At 46.8% G+C, this 22,472-nt stretch overlaps 1 protein-coding gene across 3 annotated transcripts in view; it reads left to right on the top strand.

The window, feature by feature from the left end:
• The window catches only part of ift172 (intraflagellar transport 172), a 76,094-nt gene that overhangs the window by 5,166 nt on the left and 48,456 nt on the right, over positions 1-22,472 (top strand). For 2 of the 3 annotated variants that reach the window (XM_062966691.1, XM_062966692.1), the window contains exons 4-20: positions 1,133-1,245; positions 1,455-1,494; positions 3,639-3,704; positions 3,832-3,911; positions 4,025-4,112; positions 5,605-5,819; positions 8,021-8,144; positions 8,264-8,359; positions 13,111-13,272; positions 14,249-14,302; positions 16,042-16,145; positions 16,269-16,354; positions 16,472-16,584; positions 18,800-18,967; positions 19,829-19,965; positions 21,321-21,428; positions 21,727-21,811. In XM_062966691.1, the coding sequence (XP_062822761.1) occupies positions 1,133-1,245; positions 1,455-1,494; positions 3,639-3,704; positions 3,832-3,911; positions 4,025-4,112; positions 5,605-5,819; positions 8,021-8,144; positions 8,264-8,359; positions 13,111-13,272; positions 14,249-14,302; positions 16,042-16,145; positions 16,269-16,354; positions 16,472-16,584; positions 18,800-18,967; positions 19,829-19,965; positions 21,321-21,428; positions 21,727-21,811 (1,839 nt within the window). The remainder of the gene's footprint in view (positions 1-1,132; positions 1,246-1,454; positions 1,495-3,638; positions 3,705-3,831; positions 3,912-4,024; positions 4,113-5,604; positions 5,820-8,020; positions 8,145-8,263; positions 8,360-13,110; positions 13,273-14,248; positions 14,303-16,041; positions 16,146-16,268; positions 16,355-16,471; positions 16,585-18,799; positions 18,968-19,828; positions 19,966-21,320; positions 21,429-21,726; positions 21,812-22,472) is intronic. The other variant, XM_062966693.1, reaches the window with a different exon arrangement.

Genomic DNA, 22,472 nt, shown 5'->3' with positions numbered 1-22,472 from the left:
TCATCCAGAAATTAGATAAGAACAAAATTACTAAGGACTGGGGAGAAATGATAAAATATATGATAGTTGCCGCTCAAGCAACAGTTGCTTTGGGTTGGAAAGAGCAAACAAAGTGGGAAGTTTAAAAATGGTATGAATACCTAGCTGATTTTATGCTTCAGGTAACTATATCCTTGAAAGGAGAACTAAATATATATCAGGCCGGATCAAAAAGGACTGGGATCTGAAATGGGGAAGATTGATAGATAAAGTCAAAGGACAAAGAAAATATAAAGAATTGAATCATTCTCTATTTAAGATTGATCAATTAAAATAGATATTATTTTAATGTTGCTCTTGAAAGAAAGTACTGTTCCCAGAGGGTGGGGGAAGGGGGGAGGGAGGGGTGAAAAACAATTTGACATAAGTGGGAGATAAAAATAGAATTAGCAAGAGTAATGTTACTGAGAATATATGATTGGATGTGTATGTTGAAATGGTGATGGATTTTGTTGTTGTTTATTTATTTATTTATTTGCAGTATTTCTATTCCGCCCTTCTTTCTCACCCCGAAGGGGACTCAGGGCGGATCACATTATACACACACAGGGCAAACGTTCAATGCCCATAAACACATAGAACAGAGACAGAGACAGACAGACGCAGAGGCAATTTAACCTTCTCCTGAGGGGATGTTCAATTCTGGCCACAGGGGGGAGCAGCTGCTTCATCATCCACTCTGACGGCACTTCCTCATTCCAATGTCGTAAATTAGTTAAATTTGCCTCCCCACTTTTTATAAGTGGTACCTTATCTCCTACTTGATAGATGCAACTATCTTTCAGGTTGCTAGGTCAGCAACGAGCAGGGGCTATTTTTTATTTTTAATTGACGGGTGCTCACCCCGCCAACGGCTGGCCTCGAACTCATGACCTCATGGTCAGAGTGATTTATTGCAGCAGGCTGCTCACCAGCCTGCGCCACAGTCTGGCCCCAGTTGTTGTTCCACTGGTATTTACAATAAAAACATTTTTTTAAAAAAAGAGATGTCCACAGTATTTGTCCCATTTGTTTCATAATAATCATGATGATGATGATTATGATGATGATGATGGATCTAACTTGGCTCCCCCCTCTCCTCCCTCTCCCCCAGTATGGACGGAAGAGCTACGTGGTCAAGGGCATGGCCTTCTCCCCGGACTCCACCAAGATAGCCATTGGACAGACCGACAACATCATCTTTGTCTACAAGATTGGCGAGGAGTGGTGAGAGGAGGGGGGAGGAGGAGGAAGCCCATGTCCATTCCTTCTTGGTTGACATCCTGCCCCGTCCAGCCCTGTCCCCACTGGCTGCCCCTTCAGAGGGAGGGCTCTCGATCTCTTTCCTCCAGTGGGGCTGCCTTGGGGGCCAGGGAATTGCTGCCAAGTCCCCAGTGTGGGCCACATTGCCATGCCATTCTTTCTCTCTGTCTCAGGGGCGACAAGAAGGTGATCTGCAACAAGTTCATCCAGACGGTAAGCCAGGGCTGCAGGATGCCCTCAAGGCAGGGGCTCCCCTCCAAGCCCCCCAAGGGCCCCACAGAGCCCATCTTGGCCCCTTACCTGCATCATTTAGTTTGGCTCCAGGACACACTCTCTTTCCCTGCTGGAGGAATAATATTACAGTAGAGTCTCGCTTATCCAACGTAAACGGGCCGGCAGAACGTTGGATAAGCGAATATGTTGGATAATAAGGAGAGAATAAGGAAAAGCCTATTAAACATCAAATTAGGTTATGATTTTACAAATTAAGCACCAAAACACCATGTTATACAATAAATTTGACAGAAAAAGTAGTTCAATACGCAGTAATGCTATGTAGTAATTACTGTATTTACGAATTTAGCACCAAAATATCATGATATATTGAAAACATAGACTACAAAAATGCGTTGGATAATCCAGAACCTTGGATAAGCAAGTGTTGGATAAGTGAGACTGTACTGTAATAATAATAATAATAATAATAATAATAATAATAATAATAATAACTTTATTTTTATATGCCGCCTCCATCTCCCCAAGGGGACTCGGAGCGGCTCACATAGGGACAAGCCCAACCATCAAACATCATAAAAACATCATTAAAACATATAACATCATGATTAAAACAGAACAATCAACTATAGTTTGAAACAGTTTAAAATTGTCAAACCATAAGGCATAAAACAATCTTAATCAATCATCAGCGAGACATCGAAAAATCCAGCTAAGCATGAGTGGGTCATTATCACAGCTCATTAAAATTGGAGTTGATGAATTAAGTGCATGAGAAAAATAAAATGTATAGGGTGGACAAACAGGGCAGGGAAAATGATCTTGCGGTGGAGAACAATAGTAAGGTGCCAGAACAGAGTACGAAACTAAATAGAAGCAGATTATTAGGACTTAACTAACCAAATGCGCCATGTTTTTAATTCTTTGCGGAAGATGGAGAGGGTCGTGTCTAACCTAATCTCCTTGGGGAGGGAATTCCAGAACCTCAGGCAGGCCAACCCAACACATCACCTGCTTCTCACTTCTTTCCGAGGCCCAAGAGCCACAGGGGACCCCCATTTAGGCTCTTCTGCAAACAGGGGAGAAGCTGGACGTTCCTTTAAGGCTCTTCCCATGACCTTGTAGCACCTTAACTTCCTTCTTGTTTACAAGTCCCACTCATGCACTTTGCCCAGCTCATTTTATGTTTTTATTGCTGTGTTTTTCATGTGTTTTATAATGATTGTGATTTTTTAATGCCTTTTAAATTTATTTGTGTGTTTTTGTATTTGATATTACTGCATGCTGGTTTTTCGCATGGGATCTACGAATTAGTCTCCTGTTTTTAACACTGTATCCTGCTTGTTGATTTTAATGATTGTTTTTATTGATGTTGATGTTTTTTTTACTGGGATAATTGTTTTATTGCTTTGTTACTGTTATTTGTTTGTTTTATCGGGCCAGGCCCCATGTAAGCCGCCCCGAGTCCCTTCGGGGAGATGGGGCGGGGTATAAAAATAAAGTTATTATTATTATTTTATTATGACACAGCAAACAAGATAGATATGCTGGATTTCATATCACAAAATCACAAGTCGAACACTTCCCAAGTGTCTAGGACTCTGTGATGTATTTTCGGATGATGCACGCAGATCCCAGCAGGGTGGCCTTTTGCAGTTGGCAGATCGTAATTTTGTCAATGTCTATTGTTTCCAAATGCCGGCTGAGATCTTTTGGCACAGCACCCAGTGTGCCCATCACCACCGGGACCACCTGCACTGGTTTCTGCCAGAGTCTTTGAAGTTCAATCTTGAGGTCCTGATAGTGGCTGAGTTTTTCCTGTTGTTTTTCGTCAATGCGACTGTCACCTGGGATGGCGACATCAATGATCCAAACCTTTTTCTTTTCCACAACTGTGATGTCTGGTGTGTTGTGTTCCAGAACTTTGTCAGTCTGGATTATTATTATTATTATTATTATTATTATTATTATTATTATTATTATTATTATATCTGTAAGCCGCCCCGAGTCCCTCTGGGGAGATGGTGGCGGGGTACAAAAATAAAATAATAATAATAATAATTATTATTATTTGCCTCCTTTGCCTGTCTTTCTGCTGTTAATTCCTGCTCTCTCCCCAACAGAGCGCCGTGACGTGCCTGCTGTGGCCGGAGGAGAACACTATCGTCTTTGGGCTGGTGGAGGGAAAGGTCAGGAAAAAGCAGGGTTTGAGTGCCAGGAAACCTCCCCACAACTACAGGTCATGTCTACAGAGTGAGGGGCTTGATCCTGAGGGGCCCGTGGGTCTCAGCCCCATTGGGTTTTTCTCTCCTAAAGGTTCGCCTGGCAAACACCAAGACCAACAAGTCGTCCACCATTTACGGGACGGACTCCTACGTGGTGTCTCTGGCCTCCAAGTGAGCAAAGTGGGGAGAGGGAGGCTGGGGAAGGCTTGTCCTGTCCCCCCTGCACAGGGCACCCTTTGCCCCTTCTCTGCTTGATGCTCCTTCTCCCTCTTTCGTCTCCACAGTGTCTCAGGGAAGGGGATTCTGTCCGGACATGCGGATGGGACCATCGTGCGCTACTTCTTTGACGACGAAGGCTCAGGGGAGTCGCAGGTGCGGCCAGGCTTCACCCCACAGGGAGGGGCCCTTTCCCAGCAAGACCAGCCCCAAAGAGGGGGGCAGGGAGGGGAAGCGAAGGGCAGGGCAGGGCTCCGCTTCTCTCACTGCCTTTAGGAATGCATGTTTGCCAACCTCAGCTGAAATTGCAAGGAATACAGTTCCTCCTTGGACCCATTGAGGATAATAATAATAATAATAATAATAATAATAATAATAACAATAACACTTTATTTATATTCCGCCCTATCTCCCCAAAGGGACTCCGGGTGGATTCCAGTCACAAAAAAGGCAAACATTCAATGCCTGAATACAACAACCAATACATACAAATACCCACCCCCTCCTAGGCATTGCAAGCTTAGCTGTAATGACAGGAAGGAAAACGTTTATTTAGTTGCGCTAAGATCCCTATCTATCTAGTTGAGTTGCCTGCAATATTTGTATTAGACAAATGTTTTTAAATACGTTTATTTATTTCTCATTGTAAATTTGTTTTTATAGGCTACTAGCTGTGCCCGGCCACGCGTTGCTGTGGCGAAGTATGGTGGTATGGGAAATAAAGTATTGAGGAATAGGTGGTAGTTAAGGTATAGGGTCAAGGTTTCCCCTGACATTAAGTCCAGTTGTGTCTGACTCTGGGGGTTGGTGCTCATCTCCATTTCTAAGCTGAAGAGCCAGCATTGTCCGTAGACTCCTCCAAGGTCATGTGGCCGGCATGACTGCATGGAGTGCCGTTACCTTCTTGCCGGAGCAGTAGCTATTCATCTACTCTCATTTGCATGTTTTTGAACTTCTAAGTTGGCAGAAGCTGGGGCTTTAGATAATCTGTGGAAGAGGCCTAAGTGAAGCCTAACTCTGCCTGTCCCCTGGGCTGAGTCGGTTGCTAGAAGACCAAGTGGGCGGAGCTTAGACTTCTAACTGGTAGCAATTGGATAAAAACAATTATTCCTCTCCCTCTAATTAGAACTTTATTTTTCTTTTCTTTTTGTTGTATCAACCTAGAGCCGTGGTTGATGGGTTGTGTTGTCAAATTTTGAGGTTGGGGGGCCTGTAGTTTTGTTGTTTTGTCCACTGCCCTGATGCCATCACTCTTTTATATATATAGATTGTTTTACATATGTATATTGTTTTGTATGTGTGGTATTCTCCCCTTGTGCAAAATATTGCATCAATAAGTGACTAAAACAGACCTGCACAACACATGCCCTAGTGGTCTGCTGTGGTCCGCAAGAGGCTTCTCTGCGACCTGCAGAAACGGCTGGGTTTTCCCTTGTTGCTAGGCCTTTCCTTGCCTGCCTTCAGTCCCTGCAGCCCCCCCCCCCCACACACACACAAGGCCCTGACCAGCCTCTTGGGATGAACTGATAAGAAGGGCCATGGTTTCAAAGGCCCACCAGAACCACCACAGATACCCCCTGTGCCTCCAGCTGCACCTGTGCTCCTTCCCTCAGCCAGTTCTGGCTCTGACCTCTCTTCCTGTTTGCAGGGGAAGCTGGTGGTGCACCCGTGCCCACCGTACGCCATAGCCTGGGCCTCCAGCAGCATCGTGGTGGCCGGCTGCGACAAGAAGATTGTGGCCTATGGGAGGGAGGGGCACATCATCCAGACCTTCGACTACAGCCGGGACACCTCCGAGAAGGAGTTCACGGTGGCTGCCGCCAGTCCCGGGGGCCAGTCGGTGGTCATCGGCAGCTTCGACAGGTGGGCCGGAGGCTGGAGTGTGTGTCTGTGTGTGTGCATAGGGGGGGACAGTTTTATGCCAGTCCCGGGGGCCAGTCGGTGGTCATCGGCAGCTTCGACAGGTGGGCCGGAGGCTGGAGTGTGTGTCTGTGTGTGTGCATGGGGGGGGACAGTTTTATGCCAGTCCCGGGGGCCAGTCGGTGGTCATCGGCAGCTTCGACAGGTGGGCCGGAGGCTGGAGTGTGTGTCTGTGTGTGTGCATGGGGGGGGGGACAGTTTTATGCCAGTCCCGGGGGCCAGTCGGTGGTCATCGGCAGCTTCGACAGGTGGGCCGGAGGCTGGAGTGTGTGTCTGTGTGTGTGCATGGGGGGGGGGGGGACAGTTTTATGCCAGTCCCGGGGGCCAGTCGGTGGTCATCGGCAGCTTCGACAGGTGGGCCGGAGGCTGGAGTGTGTGTCTGTGTGTGTGCATGGGGGGGGGGACAGTTTTATGCCAGTCCCGGGGGCCAGTCGGTGGTCATCGGCAGCTTCGACAGGTGGGCCGGAGGCTGGAGTGTGTGTCTGTGTGTGTGCATGGGGGGGGGGGGGGGACAGTTTTATGCCAGTCCCGGGGGCCAGTCGGTGGTCATCGGCAGCTTCGACAGGTGGGCCGGAGGCTGGAGTGTGTGTCTGTGTGTGTGCATGGGGGGGGACAGTTTTATGCCAGTCCCGGGGGCCAGTCGGTGGTCATCGGCAGCTTCGACAGGTGGGCCGGAGGCTGGAGTGTGTGTCTGTGTGTGTGCATGGGGGGGGGGGGGGACAGTTTTATGCCAGTCCCGGGGGCCAGTCGGTGGTCATCGGCAGCTTCGACAGGTGGGCCGGAGGCTGGAGTGTGTGTCTGTGTGTGTGCATGGGGGGGGGGGGGGGGACAGTTTTATGCCAGTCCCGGGGGCCAGTCGGTGGTCATCGGCAGCTTCGACAGGTGGGCCGGAGGCTGGAGTGTGTGTCTGTGTGTGTGCATGGGGGGGGGGACAGTTTTATGCCAGTCCCGGGGGCCAGTCGGTGGTCATCGGCAGCTTCGACAGGTGGGCCGGAGGCTGGAGTGTGTGTCTGTGTGTGTGCATGGGGGGGGACAGTTTTATGCCAGTCCCGGGGGCCAGTCGGTGGTCATCGGCAGCTTCGACAGGTGGGCCGGAGGCTGGAGTGTGTGTCTGTGTGTGTGCATGGGGGGGGGGGGACAGTTTTATGCCAGTCCCGGGGGCCAGTCGGTGGTCATCGGCAGCTTCGACAGGTGGGCCGGAGGCTGGAGTGTGTGTCTGTGTGTGTGCATGGGGGGGGGGGGGGGGACAGTTTTATGCCAGTCCCGGGGGCCAGTCGGTGGTCATCGGCAGCTTCGACAGGTGGGCCGGAGGCTGGAGTGTGTGTCTGTGTGTGTGCATGGGGGGGGACAGTTTTATGCCAGTCCCGGGGGCCAGTCGGTGGTCATCGGCAGCTTCGACAGGTGGGCCGGAGGCTGGAGTGTGTGTCTGTGTGTGTGCATGGGGGGGGGGGGGGGACAGTTTTATGCCAGTCCCGGGGGCCAGTCGGTGGTCATCGGCAGCTTCGACAGGTGGGCCGGAGGCTGGAGTGTGTGTCTGTGTGTGTGCATGGGGGGGGGACAGTTTTATGCCAGTCCCGGGGGCCAGTCGGTGGTCATCGGCAGCTTCGACAGGTGGGCCGGAGGCTGGAGTGTGTGTCTGTGTGTGTGCATGGGGGGGGGGGGGGACAGTTTTATGCCAGTCCCGGGGGCCAGTCGGTGGTCATCGGCAGCTTCGACAGGTGGGCCGGAGGCTGGAGTGTGTGTCTGTGTGTGTGCATGGGGGGGGACAGTTTTATGCCAGTCCCGGGGGCCAGTCGGTGGTCATCGGCAGCTTCGACAGGTGGGCCGGAGGCTGGAGTGTGTGTCTGTGTGTGTGCATGGGGGGGGACAGTTTTATGCCAGTCCCGGGGGCCAGTCGGTGGTCATCGGCAGCTTCGACAGGTGGGCCGGAGGCTGGAGTGTGTGTCTGTGTGTGTGCATGGGGGGGGGGGGGGACAGTTTTATGCCAGTCCCGGGGGCCAGTCGGTGGTCATCGGCAGCTTCGACAGGTGGGCCGGAGGCTGGAGTGTGTGTCTGTGTGTGTGCATGGGGGGGGGGGACAGTTTTATGCTGCAGAGGAAGCCCCTCCCTCCCCGCTAACTCCCCCCTCCCTCCCATCTCTGCAGGCTGCGGGTGCTGAACTGGAGCCCCCGCCGGGGCGCCTGGGAGGAGGCCAAGCCCAAGGAGATCCCCCACCTCTACACCATCACCGCCTTGGCCTGGAAGCGGGACGGCTCCCGGCTCTGCGCGGTTCGTGCGGCCTCCCTGGGAGGGGCTCCTGCTGCTCCAGAGCAAAGGAGGAGGAAGCGGGGGGTCTTGGGACGTGGGGAAGGGGGCTGAAGGGCACCTCCTGCTCTCCTGCTCCACAGGGCACCCTCTGCGGCGGAGTGGAGCAGTTCGATTGCTGCCTCCGGAGGAGCATCTACAAGAACAAGTTTGAGATGACCTACGTGGGGCCCAGCCAGGTGTGTATGCCAGGAAGGTTTGGGGCACAGGCCCCAGTGTGTGTTCCTTGGGATGCCAGGGGTGGTTGGGGATGTGGATGGAAGAGGAGAAGGAGGGAGGGAGTGCCAAGGGAGGGATCTTCACCTGTTTGCTGCAGCGAGGGTTTGGGGGGGGGGGGGATAGATATGTTCCTTTGGGGCACAGGGAGCCTGAGTCAACCACTAGCATTTATTATTTATTTATTTACAGAATTTATATTCCGCCCTTCTTTCTCACCCCGAAGGGGACTCAGGGCGGATCACATTACACATATAGGCAAACATTCAATGCCTTTTAACATAGAACAAAAACAAGACAAACACAGGCTCCAAGCGGGCCTCGAACTCATGACCTCCTGGTCAGAGTGATTCATTGCACCTGGTTGCAACTGGCTGCTCTCCAGCCTGCGCCACAGCGTGGGCATTGCCTTCTTTCTCACTGGGCAGAGCCACTGTGGGCCCAGACGTTATGCCAGTTCCCCCATCAGTCTTACAGACATGATGCTGTTGTAGGTTTCTCTATATGACGCAGGATTGGAAAGGAGCATCCAGTGGCACAAGGGGTTAAACCCTTGTGCCGGCAGGACTGCTGACCAACAGGTTGGCAGTTCGAATCAGGAGAGAGTGGGTCCCTCTGTCAGCTCCAGCTCCCCATGCAAAGACATGACAGAAGCCTTTCAGAGGATGGTAAAATATCTGGGCATTCTCTGGGCAACATCCTTGCAGATGGCCAATTCTCTCACACCGGAAGCAACTTGCAGTTTCTCAGCCTGCTCCTTTGTCAAGACCCAGGCTGCAGAGCACCAATAACCATACACAGAGGCCAGAATCTATCTAATATCTTTATTGTGAGAGTATATAAAGTTAATAAAAACAAGTGTAGAAAATAGTCCAGAAGTAGACCTTTCAGGAAAGGTCAAAATTAGTCCAAAGAAACAATGTCCAATATGAAATATTAAGGTCCAAAGTTGTAATCCAATAACCGAAACACTCACTTTGCCAAGCAAAGTGAGGGGAGATGACAAGGTCCTTTAGTCCATGAAACTTAAGCAAGGCTAGGAAGTAAACTTGATTCTTGGAACACAAGGCTTGATTCAAGGCAACAAGAAACGAGGAGCAAGAACAGGATCCGTGGTAAATACGTGGCGAGGTCCGGGAAGCAAGGCAATGTCCGTGGAGCAAGACAAGGTCCTGGAAGCAAAGCAAGGCTGGAAACGGGAACGAGGGCTTGGAAGCGGGAGTAGCGTAGTCCACACACAACCTACTCCCGTAGCTGACGAATTGACTCCGCAAGATTCCTACATGGGCAAAACACCTAAATAGGGTCTCGTTTTCCCACCAAAGAACGATTCTCTGGGGAACCAGAACCGAAAGCCATTCTCTGTGTCCAGATGCATGACTCCCTAAAGTTTCCCATGGGAAACAGGCTTAATCAGCTGAATGCCTGGCAGCTATCCTAGCGCTCCTGCGAGAAGCCTCCTGAGCGCTTTTCTGTTGTTTATAATAATCGCGGCGAGAAAATGGGGGAGATTTCGGCTCAAGGCTTGTTTGGCAGACTTCTGGAAGGCAAGTCTCCTGCAGGTGCAAGGGCTCCAATTCTGGCTGAAACGGTGGGAAACCGAAGTTTTCCTCTTCATCTGTCACAACAGTGTTAGGAACGGGACTACAAGGCCCATGAGTCATCACATCCTTGCACACACAAAAAATTAGGAAAATTTGTTAGTGTGTGTAAAGACTTCGTAACGACTAAGGCTCTTTCAGGCAGGGGGGAATCTTTTTATCCCACCGCTGCCACCAAAGAAGACCCAATTAATAACGAATAGATGTCCCAAATAATAAAAGATAACTGCCACCGATTAGTGGAAATGCAGCCCCCATTGTGTGGAGAGACACCTTTTAGATTATAAAAGTGCTCAACCACCCAATAGCTCAGAGGAAACCTTTTACTTTATTCGGTGTTAAAATGGTGGCGCCATTGTGCTGAGGGAGTCTATAGACGACAGAGGCTTTGATGTAAAAAGAACAATATCAAGTTTATTCAGGCACAAGCTTGGTGGTTACAAAAGATGTTTCACTTAGAGGTATTCTTATTAACAGTTACAATACTAGAATGAGATGACTCAAACTCTCTTAAGTATCACTTCTTTTACTTAAAGTAGTTAAAACTTCTTCTTCTGCTCCTTTTAAACTGTTACTTCAGTGGATCTCTGTGAGTCCAGCTGGGATTGGTTCCCAAAGTCTGAAACTTGGACTATCCAGTGACTTCAAACCACAGTCACCCCTGTGATATACTATCACAGATTCTCTGTGCCTTTCCAGGACACAGACTACATTAAATAAGTCACCAAACTTATTTAAAACCGACTCAAAATGAACAATTGAGTCTCCTTGATCCCATCAACCTGGAATCAATCTTCCCTGTGCCTCATCAGAGCACAGACTGAGGCTTCACTTTTAAAAACCTCTTCACTTCTCCTCCCCTCAGCAGATGGCTCCGCCCACATCTCCATGGCAACTGCCTCAGAGGAGAGCCACTAAATGGCTGCCGCCGTCTCACACCTACCCAACCAAACCACAAGCACATAGCTAAACACAACAAACATGAATACAAAACTCATACTTCATTACAGTGTGGTTTAAGAAAACACAGTTCTTTGAAATGTTTCCAAGGTACCAAAGCAGTGAGTGACTTGTGCTGGGCTGGTGTGGAGCAGTGTCTATTCCAGGGGTCCTCAAACTTTTGAAGCAGAGGGCCGGTCCACAATCCTTCAGACTGTTGAGGGACCGAATTATCATTTGAAAAACAAACAAAAAACAAATAAATTCCTATGCATACGGCACATGTCTTCTTTGTAGTGCAGCAACAACAACAACGAAAGAACAATACAATACTTAAAAATGAAAACAATTTTAACCCAACATAAACCTATCAGGATTTCAATGGAAAGTGTGGGCCTGCTACTGGCCAATGAGATAGTCAAGTTAATTAGGATTGTTGTTGTTGTTGTTGTTGTTGTTGTGTGCTTTCGAGTCATTTTAGACTTTGGCCGAGCCTAATTATAAAATTTAATTATTTATTTACTGCATTTATTTACTACATTTATATCCTACCCTTCTCACCCCGAAGGGGACTCAGAGCAGCTGTATGTACAAACAATATATTATATTATTAGCATTGCACAATATTAGCATTATATATTACTATATTGAACTATACCACTATACTACCGTGTTTCCCCGAAAATAAGACAGTGTCTTATATTAATTTTTGCTCCCAAAGATGCGCTAGGTCTTATTTTCAGGGGATGTCTTATTTTTCCATGAATAAGTATTCACATTTATTGTTGAATAAAAAAAATGAACATTTATCATATACTGTTCAGTAGTTGTCATCACAAACCAGCATGACCAGACCTGTGAATCCTATCAATAATTTCTTGTTACTATCACTATTTCCATGTACATTTAATAATCCTGCATACTCTGGTGTTCTGTTCGGTGGGCATGCTTCCAAACAAGAACTTTGCTAGGTCTTACTTTCGGGGGAAGCCTTATATTTAGCAATTCTGCAAAACCTCTACTAGGTCTTATTTTCAGGAGATGTCTTATTTTCGGGGAAACAGGGTATTATATAATATGTAATATATAACATATAATTAATATTATATGGTATTGTTATTAGTATTATATTGTATAACATTATATTATTATCAATATTATATGTATATACCAGGGGTCCTCAAACTTTTTAAGCCGAGGGCCGGTCCACAATCCTTCAGACTGTTGAGGGGCCGGATTATCATTTGAAAAAAAAATACAAATTCCGATACACACTGCATATGTCTTATTTCTAGTGCAAAAACAACAAGAACAAGAACAATAACAATGAAAGAACAATACAATATTTAAAAATAAAAACAATTTTAACCAACATACATTTATCAGGATTTCAATGGGAAGTGTGGCCCTGCTTCTGGCCAATGAGATAGTCAAGTTAATTAGGGTTGTTGTTGTTGTTGTTGTTGTTGTTGTTGTGTGCCTTCAAGTCATTTCAGACTTTGGGTGAGCCTAAGTCTAAAATTTATTTATTTATTATTTACTGCATTTATTTACTACATTTGTATCACACCCTTCTCACCCCAAAGGGGACTCAGAGTGGCTTACACATTATATGTACATACAATATATTATATTATTAGCATAACACAATATTAGCATTATATATTACTACATTGAACTATACCACTATACTGTAATATTATTAGTAATATTATATGTAATATAGAATATATAATTAAAATTATTATATGGTATTATTATTAGTGTTATATTGTATTACATTATAATATTATTATCAATATTATATGTATATACAATATATTATATTATAAAACTAAGGGCGGGGGGCCAGGTAAATGACCTCGGAGGGCCGCATCCGGCCCCCGGGCCTTAGTTTGGGGACCCCTGGTATATACAATATATTATATTATTAAAAGTGAGGGCGGGGGCCAGGGAAATGACCTTGGAGGGCCGCATCCGGCCCCCGGGCCTTAGTTTGGGGACCCCTGGTCTATTCCATCTCACAAGGAAGGGGCAGAAGCCTCTCTGCCTTTGGGAAGCAAACGGGGTCTTTGGGGGCACGGTTCCCCTTCTGCCCAGTCAATGGCCCCCATTGGCCAAGGAGGAGGGCGGTGAGCCAAAGCCAGAACCCAGAGCCTTGTGTCCCTGTCCAGGTGATTGTGAAGAACCTCTCCACTGGGATGCGCGTGGTGCTGAAGTCCCACTACGGCTACGAGATCGACGAGGTGAAGATCCTGGGCAAGGAGCGCTACCTGGTGGCCCACACCTCCGACACCCTCCTCCTCGGGGACCTCAGCTCCACCAAGCTCAGCGAGGTACAGAACAGGCAACGGGGCTGGAGGAAGGGCCCGGCATGGGCCGCCATTGGGCCGCGGGAGGCTGAAGCCAAGCCGGGGCTCCCTTGGCAGACAGGCCAGAGCCCTGGGCCCAGGCTTCTTTTTTAAAAATAGTTTTTATTGATTTTCCAGAAATCTAGGGAATTACATTACAAAAATTGTGAGGGGGGGAAAGGAGAAAGAAAGGAAAAAGAAGAAAAAATAAAATAAAAAAATTATTACACACAGCCAGCAAACAGCAAAAAAAGGGGAGAAAGCCAAAAAACAAAAAGCACACCAATATCTTCCGGTCGATTCCACAGGGGTAGTAATTCATTTACATTATGCTATGAATTTTCTCTGCCCATATCCCCGCACATTCTCGGTCCGACACACATCTATCATTGCTCTGACCAACTATTCAAAATTAATCCGATGTTTCCCTTGTAAAAATTTTTTTACTGGTGACCAGTCCGTCCTTTGTTTTTTGGTATAATCTTGCAGTATCCATAGTATGGTCATAGTATCCATGTCCATGTATTCCCATGCGTCTTCCGATGGGATATCTTTCAAACGCCATCCTTGAGCTATTAAAGCTCGAGCAGCTGCTGTTATGTGAAAGAATAATATATCTTCATTTCTTTCTAAGCGAAAGTTGGTAATATTTAACAAATAATATTCGGGTTTAAAATCGAAATTCTTATCTAAGATTCCTTTTGCATAATTATGTATCATTTTCCAGAAACCTTTGACCTCTTTACATTCCCACCATACATGTAAAAAAGTCCCTGTTTTATTATTGCATTTCCAGCAAAAAAATTTCTGGTTTTTGTAAAATTTAGATAATTTCTGGGGGGTTAGGTACCTTCGGAAAAACATTTTGTACCAATTCTCCCTTAATTTGAGTGAACTAGAATATTTCAGTTTAGTTTTCCACAATTTCTCCCAATCTTCCACACGTCGTCGTCTCTCCCAGGTGGCCTGGCAGGGGTCTGGAGGGAACGAGAAGTTCTTCTTCGAGAACGAGAACGTAAGTCTGGGAGGAACAAGGAGATGTCCTGTTCCTGTGTTTGCAAACTTGGTGGTGGAAGGGGGCACGTGGGGTGGAAATAGACGCTCAGCTGATAATGCACAAATATCTATAATTGGCCCGGGGCTGTGGCACAGACGGGAGAGCAATGAGTCACTGACCAGGAGGTCATAAGTTCGAGGCCCACTCGGAGCTATGTTTGTTTGTCTTTGTCCTGTGTTAAAAAGGCATTGAATGTTTGCCTAATATGTGTAATGTGATCCGCCCTGAGTCCCCTTCGGGGTGAGAAAGAAGGGCGGAATATAAATGATGTAAATAAATAAATAAATAAATAATACAGAACAATAACGTATGTGTATATACACTCTTGTAAAAATCCCAAGAAATGTAATAGAAATCAGGTTTCTACAACTCTATATTAAAGTAATTCTCTTCAAACTATATTGCATATAACAAAATTGCTTTCAGGATATCATAAACAAAAGTACAATATCCATGTCATAATCTCATAAAGTATACTATATCAGGAGTAAATAACAGACATAAAGAGACGACTAAGTCCATATTATTTCTGGAGTTGCGTAGAATCTTGGGCCAATGTCAATTGTAGTAAAGATATTCAGTGTCCAAGATAACAATTTCTATATTTTTTGTTATTTTTTTATTTATTAGACTTGTATACCGCTACTCCCAGTTTGGCTCGGGACGGTTTACAGAAATAGATTAAAACAATACACTTAGCTTTAAAATAACAATAAAAATAATATAAACAACAATAAAAATAGACATAGCTTCGCAATGCCAAAAACTGATACACAACAAGGTCTCCTGGGTTGTTCCCCTTGTTTCGTTATCACTTCCTCGGGTGTTGTGTCTGTTTTAATTTTATTGTGCTTAGTACGCTAGATAAAGGAGTAAAAATAACATACACAATAGATATATGAAACTCCCATATTAACATTATTAAGGAAAAGGTTTTTAAAAAAAAGAAAATGGATGTCTCTTTATGTCTGTTATTTACTCCTGATATAGTATACTTTGTGGGTTTATGACATGGATATTGTACTTTTGTTTATGATATCCTGAAAGCATTTTTTTTAAATTTATTTATTTATTTACAGTATTTACAGGGCAGATTACAATGAACACATATATGGCAAACATTCAATGCCAACAGACAAACAACATACATTAGACAGAGGCATTTTTAACATTTTTCCAGCTTCACGATTCCGGCCACAGGGGGAGCTGTTGCTTCACCGTCCAGAAGTGGCTGTACTTCCTCATTCCTTTCCTCGTGTTTTGCTGGCAGTTTTATGGTGTTGTAAATTAGCCTCCCGCATAAAGCGTCCCTAAATTTCCCTAATTGACAGGTGCAACTGTCTTTCGGGGCTGCATAGGTCAACAGCAAGCCGGGGCTATTAATGGTCGGAGGCTTAACCCGACCCGGGCTTCGAACTCATGACCTCTCGGTCAGTAGTGATTTATAGCAGCTGGTTACTAGCCAGCTGCGCCACAGCCAATAATATATTGTTATATGCAATATAGTTTGAAGAGAATTACTTGAATATAGAGTTGTAGAACCCTGATTTGTATTACATTTCTTGGGATTTTTACAAGAGTGTATAATACATTATTGTTCTGGAAATAGACGCTCACCCAGCTCCTTGCTTTCGCAAAGGACAAAATCCAAAGTGGCTCCCCACCCTCCTACCCTGCCCCACCTTCATCCCCTCCAGGTCTGCATGATCTTCAACGCAGGGGAGCTGACACTGGTGGAGTATGGAAACAACGAGATCCTGGGCTCCGTGCGGACAGAGTTCATGAATCCTCATCTCATCAGGTGAAGGCAGGAGCCTCCCCCTCTTTCCCCATGGGGCCCTGAGAAAGAAGGATGGGGGGGGGGGGCTTTCTCGCTGCCCCACTCCCCCCTCGCAGCGCTCAGTCCGACTTCCTTTACTCTCAGCGTCCGCATCAACGAGAGGAGGCAGCGGGGCTCCGAGGAGAACAAGCGCCTGGCCTACCTGGTGGATATCAAGACCATCGCAGCCGGTGAGCAAAGACCCTTCCCCTCCCCCGAACCAGGCCCCCAATACACAAGTGGTTTTGGGCTTGTGGGGCCATGATTGACGCCTCTCCCTCCCTCCCGCCCTCTTTCTCCTGCCTCAGTGGACCTTGTGGGGAGCTACAACATCGGCACCATCAGCCACGACAGCAAGATCGACTGGCTGGAGCTGAACGAGACGGGGCACAAGTTGCTCTTCCGGGACAAGAAGATGAAGGTAAGGGGGCCGGGCTGTGGCACAGGCTGTTGAGCAGCTGCAATAAATCACTCTGACCATGAGGTCATGAGTTCGAGGCCAGCCTGTGGCGGGGTGAGCACCTGTCAATTAAAAATAAAAAATAGCCCCTGCTCGTTGCTGACCTAGCAACCCGAAAGATAGTTGCATCTATCAAGTAGGAAATAAGGTACCACTTATAAAGTGGGGAGGCTAATTTAACTAATTTACGACGTTGGAATGAGGAAGTGCGGTCAGAGTGGATGATGAAGCAGCTGCTCCCCCCTGTGGCCAGAACCGAACATCCCCTCAGGAGAAGGTTAAATTGCCTCTGCGTCTGTCTGTCTCTGTCTCGGTTCTATGTGTTTATGGGCATTGAATGTTTGCCCTGTGTGTGTATAATGTGATCCGCCCTGAGTCCCCTTCGGGGTGAGAAACAAGGGCGGAATAGAAATACTGCAAATAAATAAATAAAAGGGGGCCCTGGATGGGGAGCAGGGTGCAGGGATTCAGCGGGGGGGGGGGGGGGGTTCTCTAAAAGCCTATGGGAACATTTCAAGAGCCTTATCCTCGAGAAGAACAGAATTGGAAATTCACCAAAAAAGCTTTAACAGTAAACAAAATGTCATTGAGTTGTAATCCAGATCAGTACCCTAACTCCTCCCAGGGTCTGATGAACACACAATTACATGAAGGAACAGACGAAGGCTCAGAACTTAACTGGGTTTCTCTTGACTACTTCTGAAGAAATCTTCTTTCTAGCCTCTTCTCTGTGTCCTTTGTCCCGATTTGTCTTCCTCTGTTGACACATAGAACCATAGAATCCTAGAGTTGGGAGAGACCTCATAGGCCATCCAGTCCAATCCCTGCCAAGAAGCAGAAAATCACATTCAAAGCACCTCCTCTCCTAGTCTCTTTTCCTCTTTAATCTGCAGACTTGGTTCCTTAATACGTCAAGCTTGTTTCCCCAAGTCTTGAACTTAATTTCTCTTCAACCTTTAGCTTTTTAAACTTGGACTCATAAGCTGAGTTTGCTCAGCCTTACACTATGATTCTATAAGTCTCCTTAAACTTTGAGGTGGAAGGTATTGCAGCCTCTGGGCTCCTAGGCACCTTTCGACTGACTGACTGACTGACTGCGAAGGAGCTGCAGTCTCTTGGGGGGATTCTTAATGGGACAGGGTCTAATTAAAGTTGCCTTCCACAGAGAACTATACAAAAGGAATCAAACCCATTCTAACTACAGGGACAACTAAGGCTCAATAAAGAAAACAGTAAAAGCTGTTAATGTGGGATTTGTGTATTGGTAGTGTTTAAATGAAATTTGTGTCTTGTCTATCAGAGTAATGCGCACAGCGTAGCAGCAGATGAATGGCGTCAGTGGAGCGCAGAACGAAGGAACGTCAGAGACGATGTTAAAAAGTATTTACAAAGTTTACTGAACAAGACAAACAGACTTACAGACGATAGACACAGGACTTTCAATCTAGACAAACAGCACAGATCTTCTCAGCAGGCAGAAAACAGATCTCATCTGATGCAATCAGTTATATACAAACACACTTGTAGTCTGGACACTCCTATCTGGCTCCAGACACATATCCAAGGTCAATACAGCTTCTTACCAAATTAACTCTTTTTACACACTATAGCATTTCCTGGATGATGCAATACATGCTAGACACAAATTTCATTTAAACACTACCAATACACAAATCCACATTAACATTGTCTGTATTGCATACTGATTGCATCATCCAGAGTGTAACATAGTCTGGAAAGAGTTAATTACTAAGAAGCTGTGATGTCCTTGATGTGTGGCTGGAACCAGGGAGTGTCCAGACACAAGTGTGTGTGCATTGCTGATTGCATCAGTTCTGTTCTGATTAGTTCTGTTCTGTTCTGCTCTGAGTTGAGTCGAGGGCTGTCTGCTGAGAGTCAAGTCCTGTGTCCATTGTCTGCAAGCTTGTTTGTCTTGATTATAACTGCTTTCAGTAAAACTTGTATATAGTTTTACCATTGTCTCTGATGTCTCTTCGTGCTGCGTCCCACTGACTCCATCCAACTACTGCTGCGCTGCTTAAATTACTCTTGACAAAAGCCTCTGTGGGGACGTGACAGGAGCCCTCCCCGTCTGTCTCCCTCTCTCCCTCCCTCCCTCCCCAGTTCCATTTATCTTCAGCCTTTTCTTCTCCTCCTCCTTCTCCCCCCCCCCCAGCTGCACCTGTATGACATTGAGAGTGCCACCAAGACCTCCATCCTGAGCTACTGCTCCTACGTCCAGTGGGTTCCTGGGAGCGACGTGGTGGTGGCCCAGAACCGGAACAACCTCTGCGTCTGGTACAACATCGACACCCCCGAACGAGTGACCATGTTCCCCATGAAGGTAGGCAGTGCGGGGGGCCATCCCCCCCTCCAGTGCCAGGCCCTTCCTTCCCTCCCTCCTTTGGGCCGGGCTGTGGCGCAGCTGGCTAGTAACCAGCTGCAATAAATCACTACTGACCAAGAGGTCATGAGTTAGAAGCCCGGGTCGGGTTAAGCCTCCGACCATTAAAAATAGCCCCGGCTTGCTGTTGACCTATGCAGCCCTGAAAGACAGTTGCATCTGTCAATTAGGGAAATTTAGGGACGCTTTATGCGGGAGGCTAATTTAACTAATTTACAACATCATAAAACTGCCAGCAAAACATGAGGAAAGGAATGAGGAAGTACAGCTACTAGTGGACAGTGAAGCAACAACACTGGAGATTCCACCTGAACATCAGGAAGAACTTCCTGACTGTGAGAAGGGCTGTTCGACAGTGGAACTCTCTCCCCCGGGCTGTGGTGGAGGCTCCTTCCTTGGAGGCTTTTAAGCAGAGGCTGGATGGCCATCTGTCGGGGGTGCTTTGAATGCGATTTCCTGCTTCTTGGCAGGGGGTTGGACTGGATGGCCCATGAGGTCTCTTCCAACTCTACTATTCTATGATTCTATGATTCTATGAACTCCCCCTGTGGCCGGAATCGTGAAGCTGGAAAAAAATGTTAAATGCCTCTGTGTCTGTCTATATATGTTGTTTGTCTGTTGGCATTGAATGTTTGCCATATATGTGTTCACTGTAATCCGCCCTGAGTCCCCTTCGGGGTGAGAAAGAAGGGCGGAATATAAATACTGTAAATAAATAAATACATTTGGGTGGCAGGGAGGCCTGGGGGGAGGTTCCGTGGGGCAATGGAAGGATAAATGCGAGGTTATGGCTCCCCCCAGGGCGACATCGTGGACCTCCAGAGGGGCAGCGGCAAGACGGAGGTGATCGTGACGGAGGGCGTGAACACCGTGTGCTACACTCTGGACGAGGGGCTCATTGAATTTGGGACGGCCATTGACGACAGCGACTACCACAGGTCAGGGATTGAAGGGGACACCCCCCCCCCCATTGTAGGCAAGGGGGCAGGAGCAGCCCTGGGGTCACAAGCGCCCTCCCACCCTGCAGACAATCAACAGCAGGGACCTGGTTCCGCTCCACTGGGAGGATGCCCTGCCCCTGCTTTGGGGGAAAAAAGTCGGTATGTGTGTGTGGGGGGGGGCATCAGTAAGGCTCCCTTCTGTGGGGCTACACTTGCCTCTCCCCTCCTTACCTTTCGGAAGAGCCTGAAAACTTGGCTCTTCCAACAGGCCTTTGGTGACTGATCTCCATAGTAACGGATTCATTTATTGCACCTTATTCCTTTAGCAAGTCATAGGGTATGCCTTCACCAGCAGTTTAACGGGACATTAGTTCTGGGATCTACCTCACCCCAATTGAATCTGACAATATTTGCACTTTTTTGGCCCAGCCGACCCAGGATTTTATCATAGTATATTTATTGTATGTTGACTTGTTTTATTGTTGATTGATTGTTTTATTATTGTGTTTTATATTGTTTGTGACCTGGGCTTGGCCCCATGTAAGCCGCCCCAAGTCCCTTCGGGGAGATGGGGTGGGGTATAAAAATAAAATAATAATAATAATTATTATTATTTTATTATGACACAGCAAACAAGATAGTCATGCTGGATTTCATATCACAAAATCACAAGTCGAACACTTCCCAAGTGTCTAGGACTGTGTGATGTATTTTCGGATGATGCCTGCAGATCCCAGTAAGGTGGCCTTTTGCAGTTGGCAGATCGTGATTTTGTCAATGTCTATTGTTTCCAAATGCCGGCTGAGATCTTTTGGCATGGCACCCAGTGTGCCCATCACCACCGGGACCACCTGCACTGGTTTCTGCCAGAGTCTTTGAAGTTCAATCTTGAGGTCCTGATAGCGGCTGAGTTTTTCCTGTTGTTTTTCTTCAATGCGACTGTCACCTGGGATGGCAACATCAATGATCCAAACCTTGTTCTTTTCCACAACTGTGATGTCTGGTGTGTTGTGTTCCAGAACTTTGTCAGTCTGGATTCGGAAGTCCCACAGTATCTTTGCGTGTTCATTTTCCACAACCTTTGCAGGTTTGTGATCCCACCAGTTCTTAACTGCAGGGAGGTGATACTTGAGGCATAGGTTCCAATGAATAATTTGGGCCACATAGTTGTGCCTCTGTTTGTAGTCTGTCTGTGCAATTTTCTTACAGCAGCTGAGGATATGATCAATGGTTTCATCGGTTTCCTTGCACAGTCTGCACTTTGGGTCATCATTATTATTATTATTATTATTATTATTATTATTATTATTATTATTATTATTATTAGAGGCTCCTTTGCTTTGCGCCCTCAGGGCCGTGGCCTTCCTGGAGACGCTGGAGATGTCCGCAGAGACCGAGGCCATGTGGAAGACGCTCAGCCGGATGGCCCTGGCGGCCAAGGAGCTGCACATTGCAGAGAGGTGGGGGCTTTGGCCAAAGCAGGGGAGGCTCATTTCTCCAAGCACAGCAAACGTGGCCCAGTCTGCCCTACCTGCAGTCGGCTACCCAGCTGGAAAGGAAGCAGCCCTTCTGGTGGCAATCCATCAAAGGCACAAGGGGAGGAGGATGCTGGGGACTGGACAGGGCTGTGGGGGCATCTTCTCTCAGAGGAGGGAGCTCAATGTCCCTGGCTTGTGGGGGGTTATGTGTTTTTTTTGGGGGGGGCACCATGTCCACAGGAGCACCATGCAAGCCCCTCCCTCCCCCTTCCCTCTGCAGGTGTTTTGCCGCTCTGGGCCACGTGTCCAAAGCCCGGTTCCTCCATGAGACCAATGAGATTGCAGACAAGGCGGCCAAGGAGTTTGTGAGTGGCACCCACCTATCTATCCATCTATCTGCCTCCCATCTGTCACAACATGTGCCCCTGTGAGCAAGCATGTGCAGGCTTATAATAATAATATAATAATAATAATAATAATAATAATAATAATAATAATACTTTATTTTTCTATCCCACCACCATCTCCCTGAAGGGACTCGGGGCAGCTAACATGGGGCCAAGCCCAAAGCAGAAGAAAAATACAGTAGAGTCTCACTTATCCAACATAAACAGGCTGGCAGAACGTTGGATAAGCGAATATGTTGGATAATAAGGAGGGATCAAGGAAAAATCTATTAAACATCAAATTAGGTTATGATTATACAAATTAAGCACCAAAATATCATGTTATACAACAAATTTGACAGAAAAGGTAGTTCAGTATACAGTAATGCTATGTAGTAATTGCCGTATTTACGAATTTAGCACCAAAATATCACAATGTATTGAAAACATGGACTACAAAAATGTGTTGGATAATCCAGAAGGTTGGATAAGCGAGTGTTGGATAAGTGAGACTCTACTGTATGATAAATTAAAACTAAAATAAATGACTAAAAACAATATCCTCATAACATTCAGATATAATAAACAAATTGAAAACACAAAATACAAAAACCAAATAGGGAAGGTAATAAAAGCGAAT

This window comes from Anolis carolinensis, unplaced genomic scaffold, assembly GCF_035594765.1.
Source record: "Anolis carolinensis isolate JA03-04 unplaced genomic scaffold, rAnoCar3.1.pri scaffold_27, whole genome shotgun sequence".
In the NCBI taxonomy this organism is placed as follows: Eukaryota; Metazoa; Chordata; class Lepidosauria; order Squamata; family Dactyloidae; genus Anolis; species Anolis carolinensis.
The sequence above is the reverse complement of the archived record's forward strand: the minus strand, read 5'-3'. Positions and strand labels throughout refer to the sequence as shown.